The 21,118-nt window shown below is 36.9% G+C and overlaps 1 protein-coding gene across 2 annotated transcripts in view; it reads left to right on the top strand.

The window, feature by feature from the left end:
- The first annotated feature begins 5,350 nt into the window (after positions 1 to 5,350).
- ZC3H7A (zinc finger CCCH-type containing 7A) overlaps positions 5,351 to 21,118 on the top strand; it is a 28,111-nt gene continuing 12,343 nt past the window's right edge. The window contains exons 1-10 of one of the 2 annotated variants that reach the window (XM_069086020.1): positions 5,351 to 5,578; positions 7,718 to 7,782; positions 8,293 to 8,479; positions 14,564 to 14,725; positions 16,200 to 16,396; positions 16,649 to 16,749; positions 17,219 to 17,400; positions 17,816 to 17,892; positions 19,375 to 19,508; positions 19,954 to 20,059. In XM_069086020.1, the coding sequence (XP_068942121.1) occupies positions 5,497 to 5,578; positions 7,718 to 7,782; positions 8,293 to 8,479; positions 14,564 to 14,725; positions 16,200 to 16,396; positions 16,649 to 16,749; positions 17,219 to 17,400; positions 17,816 to 17,892; positions 19,375 to 19,508; positions 19,954 to 20,059 (1,293 nt within the window). In that variant the 5' untranslated portion in view covers positions 5,351 to 5,496. The remainder of the gene's footprint in view (positions 5,579 to 7,717; positions 7,783 to 8,292; positions 8,480 to 14,563; positions 14,726 to 16,199; positions 16,397 to 16,648; positions 16,750 to 17,218; positions 17,401 to 17,815; positions 17,893 to 19,374; positions 19,509 to 19,953; positions 20,060 to 21,118) is intronic. The other variant, XM_069086010.1, reaches the window with a different exon arrangement.

The raw sequence follows: 21,118 nt of genomic DNA, 5'->3' as shown, positions 1-21,118 counted from the left end.
TCTCATAAAGTCATTAGCTTCCATTTGCTCCAATCTAATTCTGAAGCCATGATTTTTTTCTTTTTGTTTTCTCCTTTAGACAGCCACAGTAGTCAGAGGGTCCATTCCAACTTCTAGTGTAACTCCTAGTATACCCTTTTCTGCACCTTTATTAGGAATGTGTCCAGGGTATGTTCCTGCATCTTCCTTTTCAGAAAATGATTTTCTTGCATCATTCTCATTTTTCTTCCCAATTTTTCCTCTACTTCTCTTATTTTGTTTTTAGATCCTTCTTAAGCTCCTCTGTGACCTGTAACCAGTTCATATTTTTGTTGGAAGCTTTTGGTGCAGGAGGTCTGATTTTGTTGTCTTCCTGCCGTTTCATGCTTTGATCATTTTTGTCCCCAGAAAAGGAATCTAAAGTCGGATTGCAATGCTTGCTTTGCTTCCTTTACTTGCTCATGTTGCCACTCAGTTACTTAAGTTTTAACCTTTTTGCCACAATAGAACTCTGCTTCCAGAGAGGAGAGCTTTGTCCCAAATTGCTGGGTTTTTTTGTAACTGCCAGACTGAAGCCTCCACTGGCTCTGGCATCTTGTTCACATACCCCAGGACCTCCACCCTAGACTGACACAGATCCAAGCAGGTTAAATCAAGAGTGATTACCCTTCAGAGTGGTTGCTTGGTTCCCCTACAATCTTTAGGCCAGGAGCTCTGTAGTAGCCATGCTGCAGTGGCTGCTGCCTCCCCCAGCCACTTCTTCTGGGGCTAGAGGCCAGACCACACCCCCAGACCCCCGTTCCCAAAGTCCACACTGCCTTCTCACTTTGTCTTTGGCATTTATGGATTGATAATTCTGGAAACCACCACAGCTGCTGGTGATCCACTCTCCCAAAGTCCCTTCAGCTGGGGCCGGTTGGGACACCCTGGGCCTAAAACCGAGGGCTCAAGCAGGCCTGGGTGCTGCTCCCAGTGTGCTGCAGTGAACCTTTCCTGTCTGCCTGCCAGGCTGCCTTCAGCAGGAGATTTGTTTCTCTCTGTCATTTTGTGGGTTCTGTAGCTATAATGTTTGTTTAGAGTCATATTTTAAGGTATTTGAGGTGGTTATGGGGGAGTGGATGGAGTTTTCCTGCTTTTATGCTGCCATCTTGGCTCTGCCACTTATTGTGATTTCTAGTCCTTTCACACCTCAATTCTTTCCTAGGTCATCACCTCTGCCTTGTCTATGTTGTCCTTTCTTCTCTGCATCAATTCTTGGTGAATCACTTCGACTCTATAGTATCCTCTACTTTAGCCTGACTAGGTTCACTTTAAATATGTCATAGATCCTCATCTGGACCTTCAGAGACCTCTCTGATCAATTTGCTATCCTGTTTACAAATGGTAGTTGTTATAGACATTCTTATCTCTCCTCCGTGTCTCCATAGCATTCCCTGTAACTGCCCTCTCAGTTGAGGAGGACTCCTGCTTCACTGAAAAAGCTCCCTCCACTTCCCCCTCCCTTATGTCACATAACTCAGACATCTTCACCCTTATCTCACATGAAGAAGTGGCTCTTTCCTTTGCCAGTGTTCTAAACCCTCTAGGCAGCTGGGTGGCATGGTAGAAGAAATGCTGGTCTTGAAGTCAGGAAGACCTACATTCAAAAGCAGTCTCAGACACTTATTAGCTGTGTGATTCTTGACAAGTCAGGTGACTTCTGTTGGCCTCAATTTCCTCACTTGTAAAATGGTAATAATAATAGCACAACCTCCCAGGATTGTTGTGAGACTCAAATGCAATAATATTTGTAAAGCACTTCACTGGATCTTCATCCAGCTTATGTCTACTAACTGTGGTTATCCCTCTAGGTTCTTTCCCACTTATCTCCTCCCTCTGTATCAGGGCATCTGCCCCTCGAAGTAGGGGAGGTTTTCAAATTCCCCTAGGCTTATTAAGGGATCAGGGAAGAGCTTCAAATTACTATTACCATTACAGGGTCTTAAGCTGAGGGTCCATAAACTAGCTTTTAAAAAATACTTTTGATTTCAATATAATAGATTTCCTTTGCAATCCTATGTATTTAATATTTTATGCATTTAAAAATATCATTATGAGAAGGGGTCCATAGACTTTACTAGACTAGCAAAGAATTCTCTGATACAAAAATGGTTAAGAATTATTTTTCTATTCCTTTTCACTTATAGTGATCTCATTGACTCCTATGGGTTCAATGATTATTTCTATGCAGATGTTTCCCTTAGCTAAATATCCAGCCCTATTCTCTCTCCTGCACTGGTCCTGTATCACCACCTGCCTTTTGGACATTCTCTTTAGACATTTGGATGTCCATTTGGCTTTTAAAACTTAATGTGTCCCAAATAATGCATTCTTTTTCTCCCCTAAACTTTCTCCTCTCTGTAGCTTGCCTGTTAATTATGAGGGTTAAAAACATTCACATCCTCAATTCCTCACTTGCATGGATGCCACACATGGACGCCAGTCTGTTAATCTTGTTATTTGTACCTCCACAACATCTCTCATATGTGACCCATTCTCTACACTGACAAAGCCATCACCCTGGTTCATATCCTCATCTCCCCACTTAAAGTCTCTTCCTATTCCAATCCATCAATCCAAGCTGCTAGGGTGATCTTCCTAAAATGCAGGTGTGATTATGTCTCCATTACCTTCTCACTCTAGTAGAACTTTATTACCTCTACGATCAAATATAAAATCAACTGCTTGGCATTTAGAGCCTTCTGGCTGTTCCTTGCTGTTCCTTGACTATGAAACTTGAATTTCCTGACTCCAAGTCTTTTCACTCGTTCTTCATACTTAGAATGTCCTCTTTCCTCACTTCAGCCTCCTCCTTTTTTCTGACCTCTTTCAAGAGAAAACTTAACTACCATTTTCAACAAGAAGTCTTTCTTGGTCTCCATTGCTAGTGCTTTCCCTCTGAGATTATGTTCCATTTACACTGTACATATTGTTTGCACATAGTAACATATATATTATTCCCCCCAATAGACTGTGAGTGCTTTGAAGATAGGGACTGTATTCTTGCCTTCTTTGTATTTTCAGGGCTTGGCTCATAGCTTAGGAAATGTTTAATGAAGTACTATAGCTCATAACAAGCTAGCCAGGAAAGCAGATCCTATCTCCAGAGTTCATAGTCTTATATGTATCCACATCATCTTATTTGTGTTTATAAATTTTTTTCTAGTTATGTTTAAAATGAGCAAGGCCTTCTCAGTCTCTCTCATATATTAAGATGAAAGTCCATGTGTGTCAGGGAGGGATGCCATGGAGGCCTATTGGAAACAAAAGGAAAAACATCAAGCAATAAGTCTCTTCAGAATGGGAGTTTAAGGACATATATATATTTTTTATTTTGTTTTGTCTTGTCTCTTTTTCCTAGGGCCTCATTTACTTTCCAAACATTCTAGAAATAAATTGGGGATGGCAAACTATTTAGAATATAATCCCTAAATGTAAAGTTACAGGAATAAACCTTGAATCTCCACATAAAACACAGACTTACAACTAATTCCATTCAATGGGTATTTTCCTCAAATGCAGCCTCTTTACATGAGTCAGATTTTAGTACTGCATGCTATTAGTATTTCTGGGTCCTTATGGGCCTACTTCAACTCCACAGAACTGTTCCCAGAACACTTTTTTCTCCTCATATGAGCACTTTGGGGGCATATATAAATGCCCCTACATAAATGTTGTTATTACAGACAAAAATGAATTTAACTTTTGAATAAAGTAACATTTGCATTACATTAAATATTCCCATAAATCTTTTTTTATCTTGCCTGTAAATTTACTGATATTTGGATTTCAAAAGAAACTTCAAACTGGTCTCTAGTTGTTATTCTTTCATTTAAGCTTTGTAGTGCATACCATTAATCTAATGACTTTGCTAAATGTTATACTTTTTATACTCAAAATCATATGCTATCAAGTATATGTAAGCATGTAAATATTATAACAATAATTCCCTCTAAATACTCTTCTGATCTCCTTGGATAAAATATTTCAGACACTTTTTATAGAGAAGATGGATATAAATGAATTAGGCAATGATACAATTAGATGTATTTAGAAATGGTTAGATGGCAGGACTCAAAGAGTAGTCGTTAATGGTTCAGTGTCAATGTGACAGTAGGTGTTCATTGGAATGCCCTAAGGATCTGTGCTTGGCCTTGTTCTGTTTCATATTTTCATTAATTATTTGGATAAATGTAATTTGCAGATAACTGAAAGTTGGATGAGATAGCAAACACATTGAATAATAAGACTCAGAAGTAAAAAACATCTTGGCATCAAGAGAAATCTAATAAGATTAAATTAGTGATAAATGTAGAATTTTGTAGTTGGGTACAAAAATATATCACACATACAAGATGGGGAAGGCATATTTAGATAGCAGTTAAATATTGGGTTTTAGCAACTTGCAAGCTCTATGGGTCAGCAGTATTATGTGGCAGTCTTATGCTGCATTAAGAAATTCATAGGTTTCAGGAATAGGAAGATAATGTAATTACAGTTCTCTATCCTTATCGGCCTCATCTGGAGGATCGAGTTCAGTTCTGGGCTCAACGGTTTAAGGAAAACATTGATTAACTATATGTATATGTATATGTATATGTATCATTTAGTATTAGAGGATCGTTGTGTGTCTTTCTCATTCTTTTTCTTTTTTTTTTGCTTCATGTTATTTCACATATACCCCAGAATTTATTCATATTTCTCATTTGTCACGTTTAATAGAGATATAGAGCTCTATTTATCCACATACCACAGTCCAGTCATTTCCTTTCCATTGTCTAGGAAATAAACAAACTGTAGATTAACAGCTTTTCTGTTTAGATAAAATAGCTTTAGACAGACTGTAATTATATCCCTCATATATGTTTCTTTCTTTGCTTTTCGGAGGGGGGGAGGTAGGGCAGTTGGGTTAAGTGACTTGCCCAAAGTCACATGGCTAGTTTTGTGTTAAATGTCTGAGGCTGCATTTGAACTCAGGTCCTCCTGACTGCATCACCTACCCGCCCCATGGTATATGTTTCTAATAGTGAGATTAATAGGACAAATTTATGATCAGCTTGGTAACTCTTGTTCTGTTACGAGGTTATTCAAGTCATTACAATCTTTTTGTAGAGCACCGTATGGCATCTGCTTCTTTTCTCATAGCCTTATCACCATTGAGTTTTGTCATTTTTATTTGTTTTTGTCAATTTTATTGGTGTGAAGTGTTATTTCATGATAATTTAAATTTGCACTTCTTTGTTTTAATGAGGGTGCACACTTTCATCAGCTGCATATCACATTTTAAACAGTTAAGTCTTAAATATTTTTCTTTGCAGATACTTGGTAAAAATATTTTTTTCTCTTTGTTTTCTCCTTTAGACAGCCACAGTAGTCAGAGGATCCATTCCAACATCTAGTGTAACCCCTAGTATACCCTTTTCTGCACCTTTATTAGGAACGTGTCCGGGGTATGTTCCTGCATCTTCCTTTTCAGAAATGTTTCCACAGCCTTTGACTTCGTCATTGGAAGAGTTTTGTTCTTCTTTAAATACATTTTCAATGAGTGACTCCAAAAGAGGTAAACATTAAGTCACATTTGAAATATTTCAAGTTTATTTTCTAAATAATGAAATTGTTGTTTGGTAGCTTTTTAGAAAAAGTTTTCCTCCTGGTAGTAGATACTAGGAAGACTTTATTATTCAATTTTAAAGCATAGATACTGAGATTTAAGTTTTAAAGTTACTTTTGCTTGAAATTCTAATTTTCATTGTAGTTATTGGAATTAAATTATTGTATAGCTAATATTTTGTTTTTGTCATTTTTGCCTCATTTCCCCAGAACCATTTATTCTTAAAAGTGAATACAATATAGAAGTGGCTTAATGATTTATGTGTACTGATTTGAATTAATCCAAAAAAATCACTTTAATTTTAGATTTCATTTAAAGAAAAAGGGTGAGGCAAATAAACTCTAGAAAAATCAAAGTAAAGGAAATAAAGATCTATTTCATTTTTTTAGGAGAGAAAATTTTAAAAACTTTTGCATTGTCTTTAGAAAACAGTGAGCTTGGAGATTTTTCCCTTCAAGCAAAAGACTCTTTATAGTGAGTTATATAGTGTTTTATGTACTATAGGCAATTTTATAAGTTGGTTAGATTACTAAATTAGATATCACTAGCAGAGAGAAAAACATTAAATGAAAGCAATGTTTAGACTTCATTTGTGTTTAGCTAGCAAGTCAGCCATGGAATTAGCTGCTATAGTGACTGCTTATATTTTCAGGGGCCTACTCTGTCTTTGTCCTGACTGGTGTATGAATATAGGATTTAGAGCTGGAAGGAACCTTAATGATCATCTCATCCAGTCCCCTCATTTTATAGAAGAAGAAACCAAGTACTTGCCTAGGTTACTTTGAAAAGACTTGAGTTATGATATTTTTATATATGTAGATACATGGTAAAATCAAACTGGCCAGGTAACAGGTCTTGAGAAGGGGAAGGGAACAGGATTTCACCATTGGTGAGAGAGAGAAAAGGAGAACCACCATGAACTCTGTGCATTGTTTATTACAAAATAAGCTCTCATGCTGAATAGTTTTTAGAGAGGTACTCTTGTACTTTCCACCTTTGCCATTTTAGGGATATAGTTCTTTTTTAAAAATTTTTGGTCTTTATTAATTTGTTTGTTTACTTTTAGTTTACAAGATTCAGTTCCACAATTCCTTGAGTTTCAAATTTTCCCTCCCTCCCCTCCCCCCAGTAACAATACCTTTTTTGTTTTTTTTGCTTTTTGGAGGGGGGAGGGGAGGGCAATTGGGGTTAAGTGACTTGCCCAAGGTCACATGGCTAGTAAGTGTTAAGTATCTGAGGCCTGATTTGAACTTAGGTCCTCCTGACTCCCGGGCCGGTGCTGTATTCACTATGCCACCTAGCCGCCCCTAGGGATGTAGTTCTTTTTTTTTTTTTAAGCAATCGGGGTTAAGTAACTTGCTCAAGGTTACACAGCCAGTTATTATTTCTGGGTGTGGTATTAAGTATCAGAGCCCAGATTTGATCCCAGGTCATCCCAACACTGCAGCCAGTGCTCTTACTTGCTGAGCCACCTGGCCGCCCCTAAGCGATTGGGGTTAAGTAACTTGCTCAAGGTTACACGGCCAGGTGTTTCTGTGTGGGTGCTAAGTGTCTGAGCCTGGATTTGATCCCCAGGTCATCCTGACACTGGGGCTGGTGCTCTTACTGCACCACCTGGCTGCCCCTAAGCAATTGGGGTTAAGTAACTTGCTCAAGGTTACATGGCCAGGTGTTTCTGGGTGGGTGCTAAGTGTCTGAGCCCAGATTTGATCCCCAAGTCATCCCGACACTGGGGCTGGTGTTCTTACTCTCTGAGCCAACTGGCTGCCCCGGGGTGTAGTTCTTGATGGTATATCCAGGTACATCCTGTAGTTTTTGAAAGTATATCAATTACATCTGGAAATTTCTACTCATTCATAAACTATTGGCATGATTTTTACATGATTATATTCTGGAGGAAAGGTTATATTCATTAAAACAGGAAGATTTAATTACTTAAAAATCTGTAAAATTCAGTATGCCTTGGAATTGAGTTACAAGAAGGCAAATATGAAAAAAAATATCTGCACTGAATTACTAAATCACTGTGTTCTTTATTGTATGATAGGAATAAAAAGTCCATTGAAGTTTTTTTATTGTTATTTTTAGATCTGTCCACATCAGCTTCTAGAGAGGGAGCACTGCTTAACAACAATAATTCTTCCATTTTACTTGTAAGTATCTTTTATAAATGTGTTTATTGTAGAAGAATATAAAGTGCTTAAGTAGTTGAATAAGTTTTTAAGCACACTGGAGTTTGTTTATGGTGTAGACAACAATGTCAAAATCATACTCTTTGGGGATTTTGGTAGTAAACCCCGTTAAGTGTCAGATGGTCCAGTCAAACTGAATTATGTACTTTACTAGTCAGAATTGTTTAAGCATAAACTTTAAAGTATATAGAAGTCATGTTATTGATAGAAAATTCCCTTTTTTTGTTTTTCAAAGAGAATGAAAAAGTTAAATGAATTACTCTAAAAGAACAAAAGGAAACAAATAGGCCCCTAGAAATTGGAATTTGAAGTTTAATTTTAAAAATTTAAGGGGGCTGAGTAGTATTTAGCATGAGGCATTAAACAAGTGCACTATTTATTGAGAATTTGGTTTATTTTAGTCCTTTTTACAGTGATATTGCAATAATAAGTAGATGACAGTATATCCTTAATCCCTTATTTCTCTTACAGATGAATGGGCCAACTAGTTTGTTTGCTTCTGAGAGTTTCCTAGGAATTTCAAGTCCACCTAGAAATGATTTTGGAAATGTTTTTAGTGGCGAGTCTCCTAAAGTCTCTTCATCTGTAGCTGGAAGAAATCCACTTGAAGGATCTCATGAATTGAGGCAAGCGTGTCAACTCTGTTTTATAAAATCAGGTGAGAATCAGACTATGGAAGAGTTTGTATTCCCTTAGCTAAATTAACACTTGCTGTTGAAAACTGAGTTGATTTGATTAATATGTATAAAAAATACTGAAACTATTCTCTCCAAAGTTACGATGACCCATTAATTACCAAATTTAATATCTTTTTCTCAATCTTCATTCTCCTTGCCTTTTCTGCAGCCTTTGATACCATTAATTACTGTTTTCCTCAATACTTTTGTCTCTACATTTTTTGGACATCACTCTCTTCTGGTTCTCCTCCTTACCTATCAGATTGCTTCTTCTCAGTTTCCTTTGCTTGATTTTCATCCAAGTTAGGATCTCTAGCGCTAGGTTACTAGTGTCCTACTTGTTTCTGTCATGGATCCTCTTTTTCCTCCTCTATATTATTTCACTTGGTAATTTCATCAACTGTCATGAATTTAATTATCATCTTTATGGTGATGATTCTCAAATGTACCTTTCTTGCCCCCATCTCTCTACTGACCTCCACGCTAGAATCTCCAGTCTGCCTTTCAGACATCTCAAGCTGGATGTTCAGTACATATCTGAAACTCAGCATGTCCAAAACAGAGCTCATTATCTTTTCCTTTAAATCTTCTTTCCCTCCTAACTTCTCTATTACTGTTGAGGGCAACACTTTCAAATCCCTTAGACTAGATGTCATCACTGACTCCTCACTATCTGTCCCCATTTCCTATCTTTTGCCAAAACTTGTTGATTTTACCTTTGCAACATCTCTTAGCTATGTCCCTCCCCTCTCCTCTGATATTGCTGTTCCTAATCACCGCATGCCTGGACTATGGTAATAGCCCACTGATGGCTCTGCCTGTCTCAGATCTCTCTCCTCATTCCAGTTCATTCTCCAGCCACCAAAGTGATTTTTGTAAAGTGCCAGTCCAGCCATGTCAGTAAACTCCAGTGGCTCCTCTTTCCAAATGTGGAATCTTGTGTTTGACCTTTCATTCTTCTTACACCACACTCACAAACTCTTTGGTTCAGTGACACTGCCCTCCTTGTTGTTTAGTGAACAAGACATTGCATCTCTTGGCTCTGACTGTCCCCCGTGCCTAGAATGCCCCCCCTCCTCAACTGTGACTCTTAGCTTCCCTAGCTTCTTCTACAGGAAGGCTTTCCCAAATTTTCTTAATTCTAATGCTTTTCTTCTTTTAATTATCTTCCTACTTTCCCTGAATATAGCTTGTTTGTACATAATTTGTTTGCTTATTTCACTGAATGTTAAGCTTCTTAGGGACAGGGACTGTCTTTTGCCTCTTGATATTTTTATTCTAGATCTATTAGTGATGCAGCATTTATTAAGTGCATCACGTCAGGCATGATATGGGGAGGAAAGGACAAAAGTGAAATAGTCTTTGCTCTTGAAGAGCTTATATTCTCTCAGGACAAGTATGTACATATATAAGTATATTCATAATATTTACAAATAAAAATTAGGTGGTTTGGGGAGAATATTAGCCATTCTGGGGCCCGTGATCAGGAAAGACTTCATGTCAAAGGAAACACTTGAGCTGAAATTTGAGAGAAGGTAGGGATCTTAAGAGTTGGAAATGAGGAAAGAGTGCATTCTAGGTGTGTGAGAAAGACTATACAAAGTCATGGAAATAGGGAATGTGTTGGTGTTTATAGCAAGAAGTCCATCTGACTAGACCACAAAGTTGAGGAAGGATAGTAATGGCTATAGCAAGGCTTGAAAGGTAGGTTAAGGTAAGGTTGTGAAGGTCTTTAAATACCAAACAGAAGATTTTATATTTGACACTAAATGCAATCGGGGGTTGTTTTAGAATCAGAGTTACATGGTTAGACCAGAACTTTAAGAAATTTACTTTGGTAGTTCTGTGGAGGATGTACTGTAATGGGAGAGACTTGAGGGATAGAGACCACTTAGGAAGCTATTGCAATAATCTAGGTGATAAATGATGAGGTTCTGAACTTGCATGGTATCTCAAGTAAGTAGAAACAAAAATACTTGGAAGCTGATTCTACATATAGGGTGAGAAATTGAAGATAATGTCAAGATTGTGAGCTTGGGTGACCAGAGAGATGGTAGAAGATAGAAACAGTGAAATTTAGAAGATGGGTACAGTTTGGGGAAAAGATTTGAGTTGTTTTGGTCATGTTAGTTTTAGATGCTTACCAGAACACCTATAGTGTCTAATAGGTAGTTGGAGATGTGCGACTGAAGCTCAGGAGAGACTTGGGACAATTTTGGTGGGTGTGTGTGTAAAAATCTTGGAATCATCTACATAGAGGTAATTAATTTCATGGCAGCTGATGAGAATACCAAGTGCACGAATATAGAGAGAAAAGAAAAGAGGGCTCAGGACAGACACATATAAGTGTGTACCAAATATATACAAAATAAAAACAAGGTAATTGTGGGGGGAGCTAGCAGCTGGAGGTATGTGATCAGGGCAGGTTTCATGGAGAAGGCAGCACTGAAGTTGGGACTTGAAGGAAGCTAGGGGTTGTAAGACTTAGAGATGAGGAAGGAGTGCATTCCAGGCATGGTGAGAAGACTGCTATACAAAAGGGTGTGTTCGCAGTAGGGTGTAACATGGATGATGATCCAGTAAAGGGGACTTCATAGGAATAGTTAATCAGGTAAAAGGAGAACCAAGGGAAGTACTGTCACGAACATTCGAGACAAGAGAGTCTGCAGGAGGAGAAGGTGGTCAACAAGACTGAATGCTGCAGATAGGTTGAGACAGATGAAGACTGAAAAAATGGTGTCAGATTTGGCATGTATAAGAAGAGAATTATGTCTTTGGTTATTTTAAAATAAAAAAATAACCTAAAAAGCAGTATGGGCACTAAAGGACAATCCTGGACATATAACTGATCTCGTCATAACCACATTACATATTACTTTGAACTTTTTTCCCCCTTCTTTTTTTCTGGAATAAGGTGGTATACTTTCCTGGATTGGAATTTGTATCACCAAGAAAAATATGAGTAGATGATAGATGTTTCATTTTATTTGTCCCTTATTGTGCCATATCAGGTGTATGAATTACTTGTTAATTTTTCATTTCATAGGATCATATATTTAGAGGTAGAAGGGACCTGAAAGGCCATCTACATCTAGTCCAACTTCCTTCATTTTACAGATGAGGAAACTGAGGCCCAGAAGAGGTTAAGTGACTTGCTGAAGTTCATATAGTAAGTGGTAGTGCAGGATTTAAGGCTGGATCATGAAGTGATGATCAGCAAATTTACCTTGTTTAAAGAAGTGATTTTGAAGATCTGTAAGCATAATTAAAATATATATACTATGTCTGATAATGTTCCATAACCCAGTGTACTCAGAAGAATTTTTTTTATCAAAATCGTGTGTCGGACCTAGTCTTATAGACATTGTACAAAATAAGACCCATATGTCCATGATCAAATTTAAGAGCTGTATGCCCATTTTCAAATTTAATTTATCATTTAACAAAAACATTTTCCTCCTACCTCCTTCTCCCTAGACTCCCCTTTCCCCCCTCCAAAATTTTGTAACAAATATGCATAGTCTAGCAAAACAAAATCCTACCATATCCCAAAAACGTATGTCTCAATTTGCACCATAATTCTTTGACAACCTAGGAAGTGGGTAGCTTATTTCATCTTGTTTCTGCTGGAATTGTTGGTCAAATTGCCCATTTTCATATATTAGATCTTATAAGGTTTAAACTCAGTCTTTGAAGTAAGCTAATGTGAAAAGCACTTGTGTACTTTGCTGGTAATCATTTAAATGAGAGTTTTAACAATAGATTGATCATATGTGATTCACATATTTGACAAGTTCAGGGAAAATATCAATAAAGTTTGTTTGGTTGAATTTGAATTGAATTCATAATAGTTCATTTAAAGTAGTTACATACTGGTATGTTCATGTATTTTTATGTTAGTCTAGGTAGTAGATCTTTTTTATGAATATTTTCTTATAGTTGACATTTTGGTTATGTTTCAATATGTTTGTATATTGTGTTTAGTAATAATTTTAAAGTATTAGGATGTTTGATTGTTTATTTCATTTGTATGCATCTGAATTCTTTTGATCCAGTTCATCAAACATTGATTAACTGTTGATTGTGTACAATTCACTGTGCTATGCCCTGGGCAGAGGCACAAATGTTAGATAGGTTGGAATCCCTGCCCTTATGGATCTTACAATCTACCAGGTGCTTGTGACACTATTTTGTATGGTAATTATTCTACCATATATTTATTAATGTTGAAGTGGTATTATGTGGATTCTGATGTGAATAATGATCATTACCAAGTGTAGAAATCAGAAAATCAGTCCTGACAGACATGGCATTTGGGTTGGGCTTTTAAGAAGAATGATTAGAAATAAAACACAGGGGTTCTTAACTTGGGGTCTGTGAATTTGTCCAAAAAATTGGTAATCGTATTTCAGTATAACTGGTTACCTTTGTAATCCTATGTGTTTTATTTTATGCATTTAAAAACATTATTCTGTGAAGGAGTTCCTAGGATTTACCAGACTGCTAATGGGGTCCATCGCACACAAAAGGTTAAGAACTCCTGCATTAGGCTAGGAGTGGGAGATTAAAACTAACAAATGTAGTCAGGAAAATGCAGGCTATTTTAGGGAAATAATACTAGAGAAGTCTAAAAATTCAGGGTGCTATCACATTGTGAGAAAATTTTGAATGCCAAGCCAAGAAACTTATACTTTCTTGGCAGGCAATAAGAAGCCATTTTAGGGATTTGAGCTGAGGGGTTACATAACCACATCAATGGGAAAAGCAGATAAAGAGAAAAATACTTAGGATGGTCTAAGCCAGTCTATTTGTGAAAGAGAAGCATCAACAGTGGGCAGAGAAGGGGCAGCTAGGTGGCACAGTGAATAGATCACCAGCCCTGGAGTCAGGAGGACCTGAGTTCAAATCCTGCCTCAGACACTTAACACAAAACTAGTCGTGTGACCTTGGGCAAGTCACTTAACCCCAGTTGCCCCTCCAAAAATAGAAACAAAACAAAAACGACAGTGGGCAGAGAAGTTGGGAGACTCCTGATAGAGAATATTTCATATATAGCCTAACTCAACTCATTGGTTTTATGTAACAATTTTTCTTTATTCAGAGGGATTGTTCACTGATTTGGGGTTAGGGGATGGGATGGATATCTGGAAACAAAAAATGTCCTTTAGCCTCAATTTTTTTAGGAAGAGTAAGCAGTTAAGCTCTAGAGTAGCACCACCTCCCAGATCTGGGGATCTACTTCCCTCCCCACCCTTCCAACCAAGATCCATGTGTCACTTGTGCTTAGCATATACTAAGCATTCAATAAATGCCTTTTTCGTTCATTTTTTCATTGACTCAATAAGGGACCGCAAGTGTTGATGATGGGGCTAATTTATTTTTAGCCTTAGTGAGTATCCTGTGAAAGAGAAAATACCAAGTGAAATATGCTTCCCTAAGCTCCCAGAGGGAAGAGTGAGTGAGTGGTAGCTTGGTTGAGGGTCAAGCAGAAGGAGCCACATGCTACCAGAATTGAGCAGGTAGAAAACTGACAAGTACACAGCAATGTATTTAGGAAGTAATTCAGATTAAGGGTGCAGGATGACTGGTTCCAAGCAATCAGGGGAACATATTTCGGAATTTGGGAAGTCTTTCTCATGTCATTGATCTAAGGCATTATTCTGTCAAAAAGTACAAGAAAATACTTGGCTGTCTCCAAAAGAATATCTAAAACAAAACAAAACAAAAACGTCAGCTATCCTTGTTTAAAAGATGCTGTGGGAAATTCAGAAAAGTAATGTAACTGGAGAAAATTAAAAGGACAGTTTAAGTAATCAGGGAGATGATGGTGCTGTTGTATGAGGGCAGACTTGGATTTTTAGATGACACATTCATATTGAGCTTTATGGAAGGCTGAATGGTGTTGAAAAGTGTCTTGTATAAATCTGACATATATTACAGTTGCACTTTAGTTTGAAAGATGTTTTTTAAAATTTCCATTTGGGAATATTAAAGATGATATGTCAGTTTGTGATTGTAACTGGCTTAAACCATTTGAAATCTTATATTTATTTTTGTTTCTTTAGGTCCAAAATTAATGGATTATACGTACCTTCCTACTTTAGATCATAAATGTAAGAAAGACATTTTAATTGGTAGAATAAAGAATGTTGAAGATAAATCATGGAAAAAAATACGTCCACGACCAACAAAGACAAATTATGAAGGGCCTTATTATATATGTAAAGGTATTTTATTATGTTATTTTTATTATTCATTGGGTTGAATAAAGATAAGTAAGTGTTCAGTTACTGGTGAAAATGATATTGTGTTTCACAGTTAGCAACTCAGGCATTTTGATTACACTCTTAATCAGCAAAAAGAGAAATAAAAACAGCTGTGAGGTCGTGCGGTGGATAGAGCAACAGGCTTAGCATCAGGAAGACCTGAGTTCAAGTTTGGCATCGTTTATTCACTAGCTGTGTGATCCTGGGCAGGTGACTATTAAGTCACTCTGTCTGCCTCCGCATTCTCATCTGTAAATTGGGAATAATAATAGTACCTACCTCCCAGGGTTATTGTAGGAATCAAATGAGGTCATAATTGAAAGTGGTTTTTTTTTTTAAAACTCCAAGCACCATGTAAATGCTAAAGATTATTATTACTACTACTACTACTACTACTAATTATTATTACATTATCCATCTTTTAGTGGAAGAAAATCACCTTTGTCGTTATTTTAAAGTTAGTAACTGGAGTGAGTTTTTAATACTTCCTTTACTGTATTTGCCATGGTGTTTACATTCTCTTATATGTGTTTTACAGTCCATGTATGATGACTGAGTCCTAATCTACTTCAAGAGTTATCTTGGAGGAAATGGGTGTGGGGAGTACATGACTGTAATCCCAGCTATTGATGGGACCCATGCTAGTGAACTAGTGATGCTAGTCTTGAGCTCAGGAGTTCTGGGTTTCAATGAACTAAGCTAGTCAGATGTCTGCACTAAGTTGAGCATAAATCTAGTGACACCCCCCTCCCCCCAAGTGGTACAGCTACCAGATTGTCTTAGGAGGGGAGAACCAGCCTGGGTCAGACAAAGAGCAGGTCAGAGCTCCCATGATGATCGTCATGGGCCTGGGCTTAGGAGTAAGACCCTTACATTTCCATCCAGTATGTGATAGGGAGCCCCAGCCCCTAAATAAATAAGTAGAACTATCTTAGTCCTGTTGCCTCTGACTGGAGCTAAGCTAAATAACATCAGTGAAATGGTTGAGGTATTGGTGAAACTCAGTAGCTTTGAGACCTTTGTTGTCCAGTGTTTAGAGATGATTCAAAGTGTTTATTTCTTGTCAGCCCTCTTTTGAAATATATTGTCCCTTCATATCAAATAGCCCTGAATAATTCTTTGAATTTTCATAGGGCTAGCAATATTTAGGCTATAGAGGCTTTCTTCTATGACATATTTAACATGTAAGATTGTATTCAACATATTTAAAATGTAAAAACTTGATTCTATTATGGATAACATTTCTTTAAATCTGTTAATATCATGCTTATGAAATGTGGGGTACATGTGTATGTAGGTTTAAACTGTCTCTGAACTATTCTACAAAATAAAAAAGATGATTTTGTTGTATTGGAGGTTTGTCCTAAATTATGCTAAATTTTTTTTAAACTGTCAAATGCCTTAAACTCTTACAGTTAAATGTTTTTATTGATAGATGTTGCTGCTGAAGAAGAGTGTAGATATCCAGGTCACTGCACTTTTGCCTATTGCCAAGAAGAGATTGATGTGTGGACACTGGAACGAAAAGGTGCATTTAGTCGAGAGGCTCTTTTTGGTGGCAGTGGAAAGATAAATTTCACAGTGTTCAAACTTCTTCAGGAACATCATGGAGAATTCATATTCCTTTGTGAGGTACATTTTCCAAGTTTTTCTTCTGCTACAAAACTTTGATGAGGCTTTTTGGCAATCAGCAGTTTAAGTGTACATATTCTTTGCAAGCTTTAATAAAATGGAATCTTTTTTAAAAAAAGTATTTTGAATGGAAAAATTAGTGAATGCAGTGGGTTATTGAAAATACTGTAAGGATAAAATAAAATTTCTAGGTAGGGAATTTTTATTCTAGATTTTGTCTTTACAATAAACCCTACTTCTTGTCTGTTCCAGAAATGTTTTGATCACAAGCCCCGAATAATAAGCAGGAGAAATAAAGATATTTCTTCTTCTTGTTCTCACCCAGTTACAAAGCACGAATTTGAAGACAACAAGTATGTTGGCAGTTTTTCTTATCATTTCTGTCATGGAATAGTAGAAATTACAAAAAATTTCTTTATTAATACCAAATAGAAGCAGTGGTATTATCATGCTATTTTGTTATTTGTTGGTATTATTTTGAAGAGTAATCCATAGGAAGGAATTTTTTAGTGGCCTTCCCAGGTGAAAAAAAAATTAAATTGATGTTTCACTAATGCAAAAGAATCTTATTCTAAGTGCATGAATTGGGATATACCAGAGGTCAGATTGTATTCTTTGATATAACGATTGTATACAATAAAAGCATTATGTGACATAGATTGCTTATTGTTAAGGGGTTCCATCAGACAGTTATTTTTAAGTTTACTTTTTATTTTTATGACTTAAAATACATTAATAGAGACCTTTACTTTTGCTTAGAGATTTCTTTTTCAAACATACCTACTTTTGAAAATTGAAATATTGCCTCCCTTTTCACATTAGGTGCCTCGTTCACATTTTACGAGAAACTTCAGTCAAATATTCTAAAATTCGTGCTTTCCACAGTCAGTGCCAACTTGATCTGTGTCGGCATGAAGTTCGCTATGGCTGCTTAAGGGAAGATGAGTGTTACTATGCGCACAGTCTTGTGGAACTAAAAGTCTGGATAATACAAAAGGAAACAGGTGTGTAGGAACTGGAGGTATGCTTCACCAGAAATAGCAAGTCTACTTTATAAAGCATTATGTAAACATCTATATAATTGTAGGTTAGAATTTAAGAACTGTGGAAGCTGTCATTTTGCTGAGTTATACTACTGAGTTACTTTTTAAGAAACTGCATGCATTGAGTCTAATTTAAAGTTATTGTTACAAATGAGTTTGGTGTGGATTTCTTAGGAGCAAAGGTTTCTTAAGAATTCATAACAATTGTTTGCTGAATTCCCCCCCCCCCCAAATACAGTACTACCTTGTTTGTTAAAACATTAGATGAGGAAGTAAATATAAATGAGCATTTAGTTGGCTGATGTTTTAGAATTTCTGCTAAATAAGTGGAGGTTATTATGGAAATAATTAAAATAAAGGCTTTTGTACTTCCTAGGCATAACACACGATGCTATTGCTCAAGAATCTAAGCAATATTGGCAAAACATGGAAGCAAAAGCACATGGAGCACAGGTATTTTCATTTGACATCCTATTTGGGACTAATATGAGAAGTCATTTGTTAAATTGCTTTCAGTATAGGATAGAATGGGAGGCAGGATGGAACAGTGGAAAGGGCATTGACTCTGGAGTTGGAGGACCTAGATTCATCGGCCTCTTCTGATGCTTATTACCCGTGTGACCTTGGGCAGTGAATGAATGAATGAAAAATCAGTTCTCGGCACTTACTACGTGCTACAATAGGTGCTGGAAATACAAGTACATGCAAGAAAGGCAGTCCCTCAGGGAAGAACATTTATAGGAGAGCTACAGTTATAGAAAGTGGGCAACAAATGGGACTTCTGTGTTAGGAAGGAGAACTGCAGGCAGTAAACACTGAAGCTCCCGGGCCCACAGTTTCCTTATTTGTAAAATGATGTCGTTGGACAATGCCTCTGCGTACCCTTATGGTTCTGGAGCTGTGATGACATGATCCTACATGTGGTAACTAACATTTTGTTTAATATTAAAGTCAAGTAAAAAAATTCATGTGAAAAGGATGTTTTTAGTTTATTACTAACTACCCAGAGTATTTCTTGAGCATCTACTTCTGTTTCTTGCATTGGTAGTTATTCCATTAGCTGTATTTCCTTATAAATGGCAATACATCTTCTATACCTCAGAGATGTGGGTAAGGGTTGTATTTGTAGTTACTTATAAATAAATACATTTTACTTTGTAAGAGAGGCATCTATGTGGCACAGTGGACAGATCACTGGACCTGGAGTGAGAAAGACCTAGTTAAAATCCAGTCTCTGAGGGTGGCCAGGTAGCACAGCGAGTAAGAGCACCGGCTCCAGTGTTGAGAAGACCTGGAGATCAAATCCCGGGCTCAGACACTTAGCACCCACCCAGAAACACCTGGTTGTGTAACCTTGAGCAAGTTACTTAACCCCGATTGCTTAGGGGCAGCCAGGTGGCTCAGCGAGTAAGAGCACCGGCTCCAGTGTCGGGATGACCTGGATCAAATCCAGGCTCAGATACTCAGCACCACACCCAGAAATAACTAGCCGTGTAACCTTGAGCAAGTTACTTAACCCCGATTGCTTTAAAAAAAAAATCCAGTCTCTGATATTTATTAGCTGTATGGCCTTGAGCAAGTCATGTAACCTCTATCTCAATTTCTTCAATTGTAAAATGCATATAATAGCACCAGCCTCTCAGGGTTGTTGTGAAGATCAAATGCAATGTTTCTAAAGTGCTCAGCACGATGTCTGGCATATGGTATGTGCTATATAAATACTAGCTATTTTTGTTGTTGTTACTACTGTTATTAGTATAAAACAGAGAATTGTCATATCTAAATGTTTTTCCTTATTTTAGGGTGAGTTATAGATGTTATCAGTGTTATTTAGTTTTTTTTTTTTAGTTAGACATTATCTAACTTGCATGTACACATTTTTGATTCAGGGAAAAATTCTAATTTTCCTATAATTTATTTTTTTTCTTATTTAAGGTACCTGGAAACCAAATAAAATATGGATCTCTTAATTTAAAGATAAAGTTTGTATGTGCCCAGTGTTTGAGAAATGGTCAAGTCATCGAACCAGATAAAAACAGAAAATACTGTAGTGCTAAAGCGGGGCACTCGTAAGTAACATGTGCAAAACAAATGTTAGTTTTATTATTATCCACTTTATAGGTTGGAAGATATGTTGTTAAGAAATTATGGGAGCTACAACATAGGAAGAAAAGTTAAAACGTGGAAGAGGGCAAGGGGAAAGTAGATAATTTAGGAAGTCAGAAGTAAAGAATTAATTTTTAGAACTGTCACTTTAAAATTCTTAAATTTGATTTTTTCTGACTAATTTTTGTTTTTCCTTTAATTTTAAATGTCCAACAGCAAAAGTTTTAATTTAAATACCAGTTTAAAGTGAGGTATTATTTCTAACATCGTGAAATGTCACTTATAGGGTTAAGCAAAACAAATAGATAAAATCTCTAATGGTCCCTGAGGTACAAACTTTCTATCTATTCCTATATGTTGTACCTATTGCCAGTGTTTCTTTGTTTTTCTGAACTCCATTTTTCTTAGGTGGACCAAAGATCGTCGAGCGATGAGAGTGATGTCTAATGAACGTAAGAAGTGGATGAACATCCGTCCTCTTCCCACAAAGAAACAAATGCCTTTACAGTTTGATGTACATACGTAATTTTTAAGCCACTTTTTTTTATTAGGCACCTCAAATAATTGCAAAATGACATTAATTTGAGGGAAATTCGAACCTTTTAAATAGTAATCTTTATTAGTGAATTTATAGTGAAATTACAAGCTAACATTATTTGTTGTTACTCCTTTTTAATATTTATGATATTCAAAAACATCTTGAAGTAATGTCTTAAATATTATTTAATTAGTTTACTTAATTTATTAAGTAGTTAATACTTTGATAAGGTATTTGGTAACAGTCAAGCCATTGGCTCAAAAAATTAGTTTGGCTAGTGAACTACAAAGAACTCATAAGACAAGATGTTCATAAGAGCGTTTTATTTTCTTTATAGAGGGGCAGCATAGCATAGTATGTGCAGGGCTGCCCTTGGAGTCAGGTAGACTTTGTTCTGCCTTTGTTACACACTGTCTGTGTGACCATGAGCAAGTCATATACCCTCTCAGTGCCCTAGGCAACTGATATTACAGAGTTGGATCTGTTCCCTTCTCAGCCCCTCCCCACGCCCAACTAAAAAACAATTTTTTGAGGGGGATAATTGAGAGGCAGCCTAGTGTAATGGCTGGAGAGCTGGGTTTGAAAGTCAAGATGTTTACTTTGTGTCCCAGTTGTCTATTTAAGACTAAAGCTGCCAATATGCAACATTGGTAGAGAATTTCTTCACTGTGAGTTCCATACAACAATGAAAGCACAGCTCTGGTCTCCTCTTCATTCCCCTTGCCCCCCGCCAAAGAAAGATAGACAGAAAGATATCAAGTCTTGGAGGCAAAGTTATCAGATAGCTTTCCCATATTAGCTATGACTAACTGTAAAGGAATTGCTTATATATTCTGAATTATGTCTCTCACCTGGAGGCAATGGAGATATATATATATATATTTTTTTTTTTTAAGCAATCGGGGTTAAGTAACTTGCTCAAGGTTACACGGCCAGTTATTTCTGGGTGTGGTGCTGAGTATCTGAGCCCGGATTTGATCCAGGTCATCCTGACACTGGAGCCGGTGCTCTTACTCGCTGTGCCATCTGGCCGCC

Source organism: Petaurus breviceps, unplaced genomic scaffold (assembly GCF_028583685.1).
Source record: "Petaurus breviceps papuanus isolate PSGF00001 unplaced genomic scaffold, PetGlider_PUasm1.0 118, whole genome shotgun sequence".
Classification (NCBI taxonomy): domain Eukaryota; kingdom Metazoa; phylum Chordata; class Mammalia; order Diprotodontia; family Petauridae; genus Petaurus; species Petaurus breviceps.
Note: the sequence above shows the minus strand (reverse complement) of the source record. Positions and strands in the feature narration are given on the sequence as shown.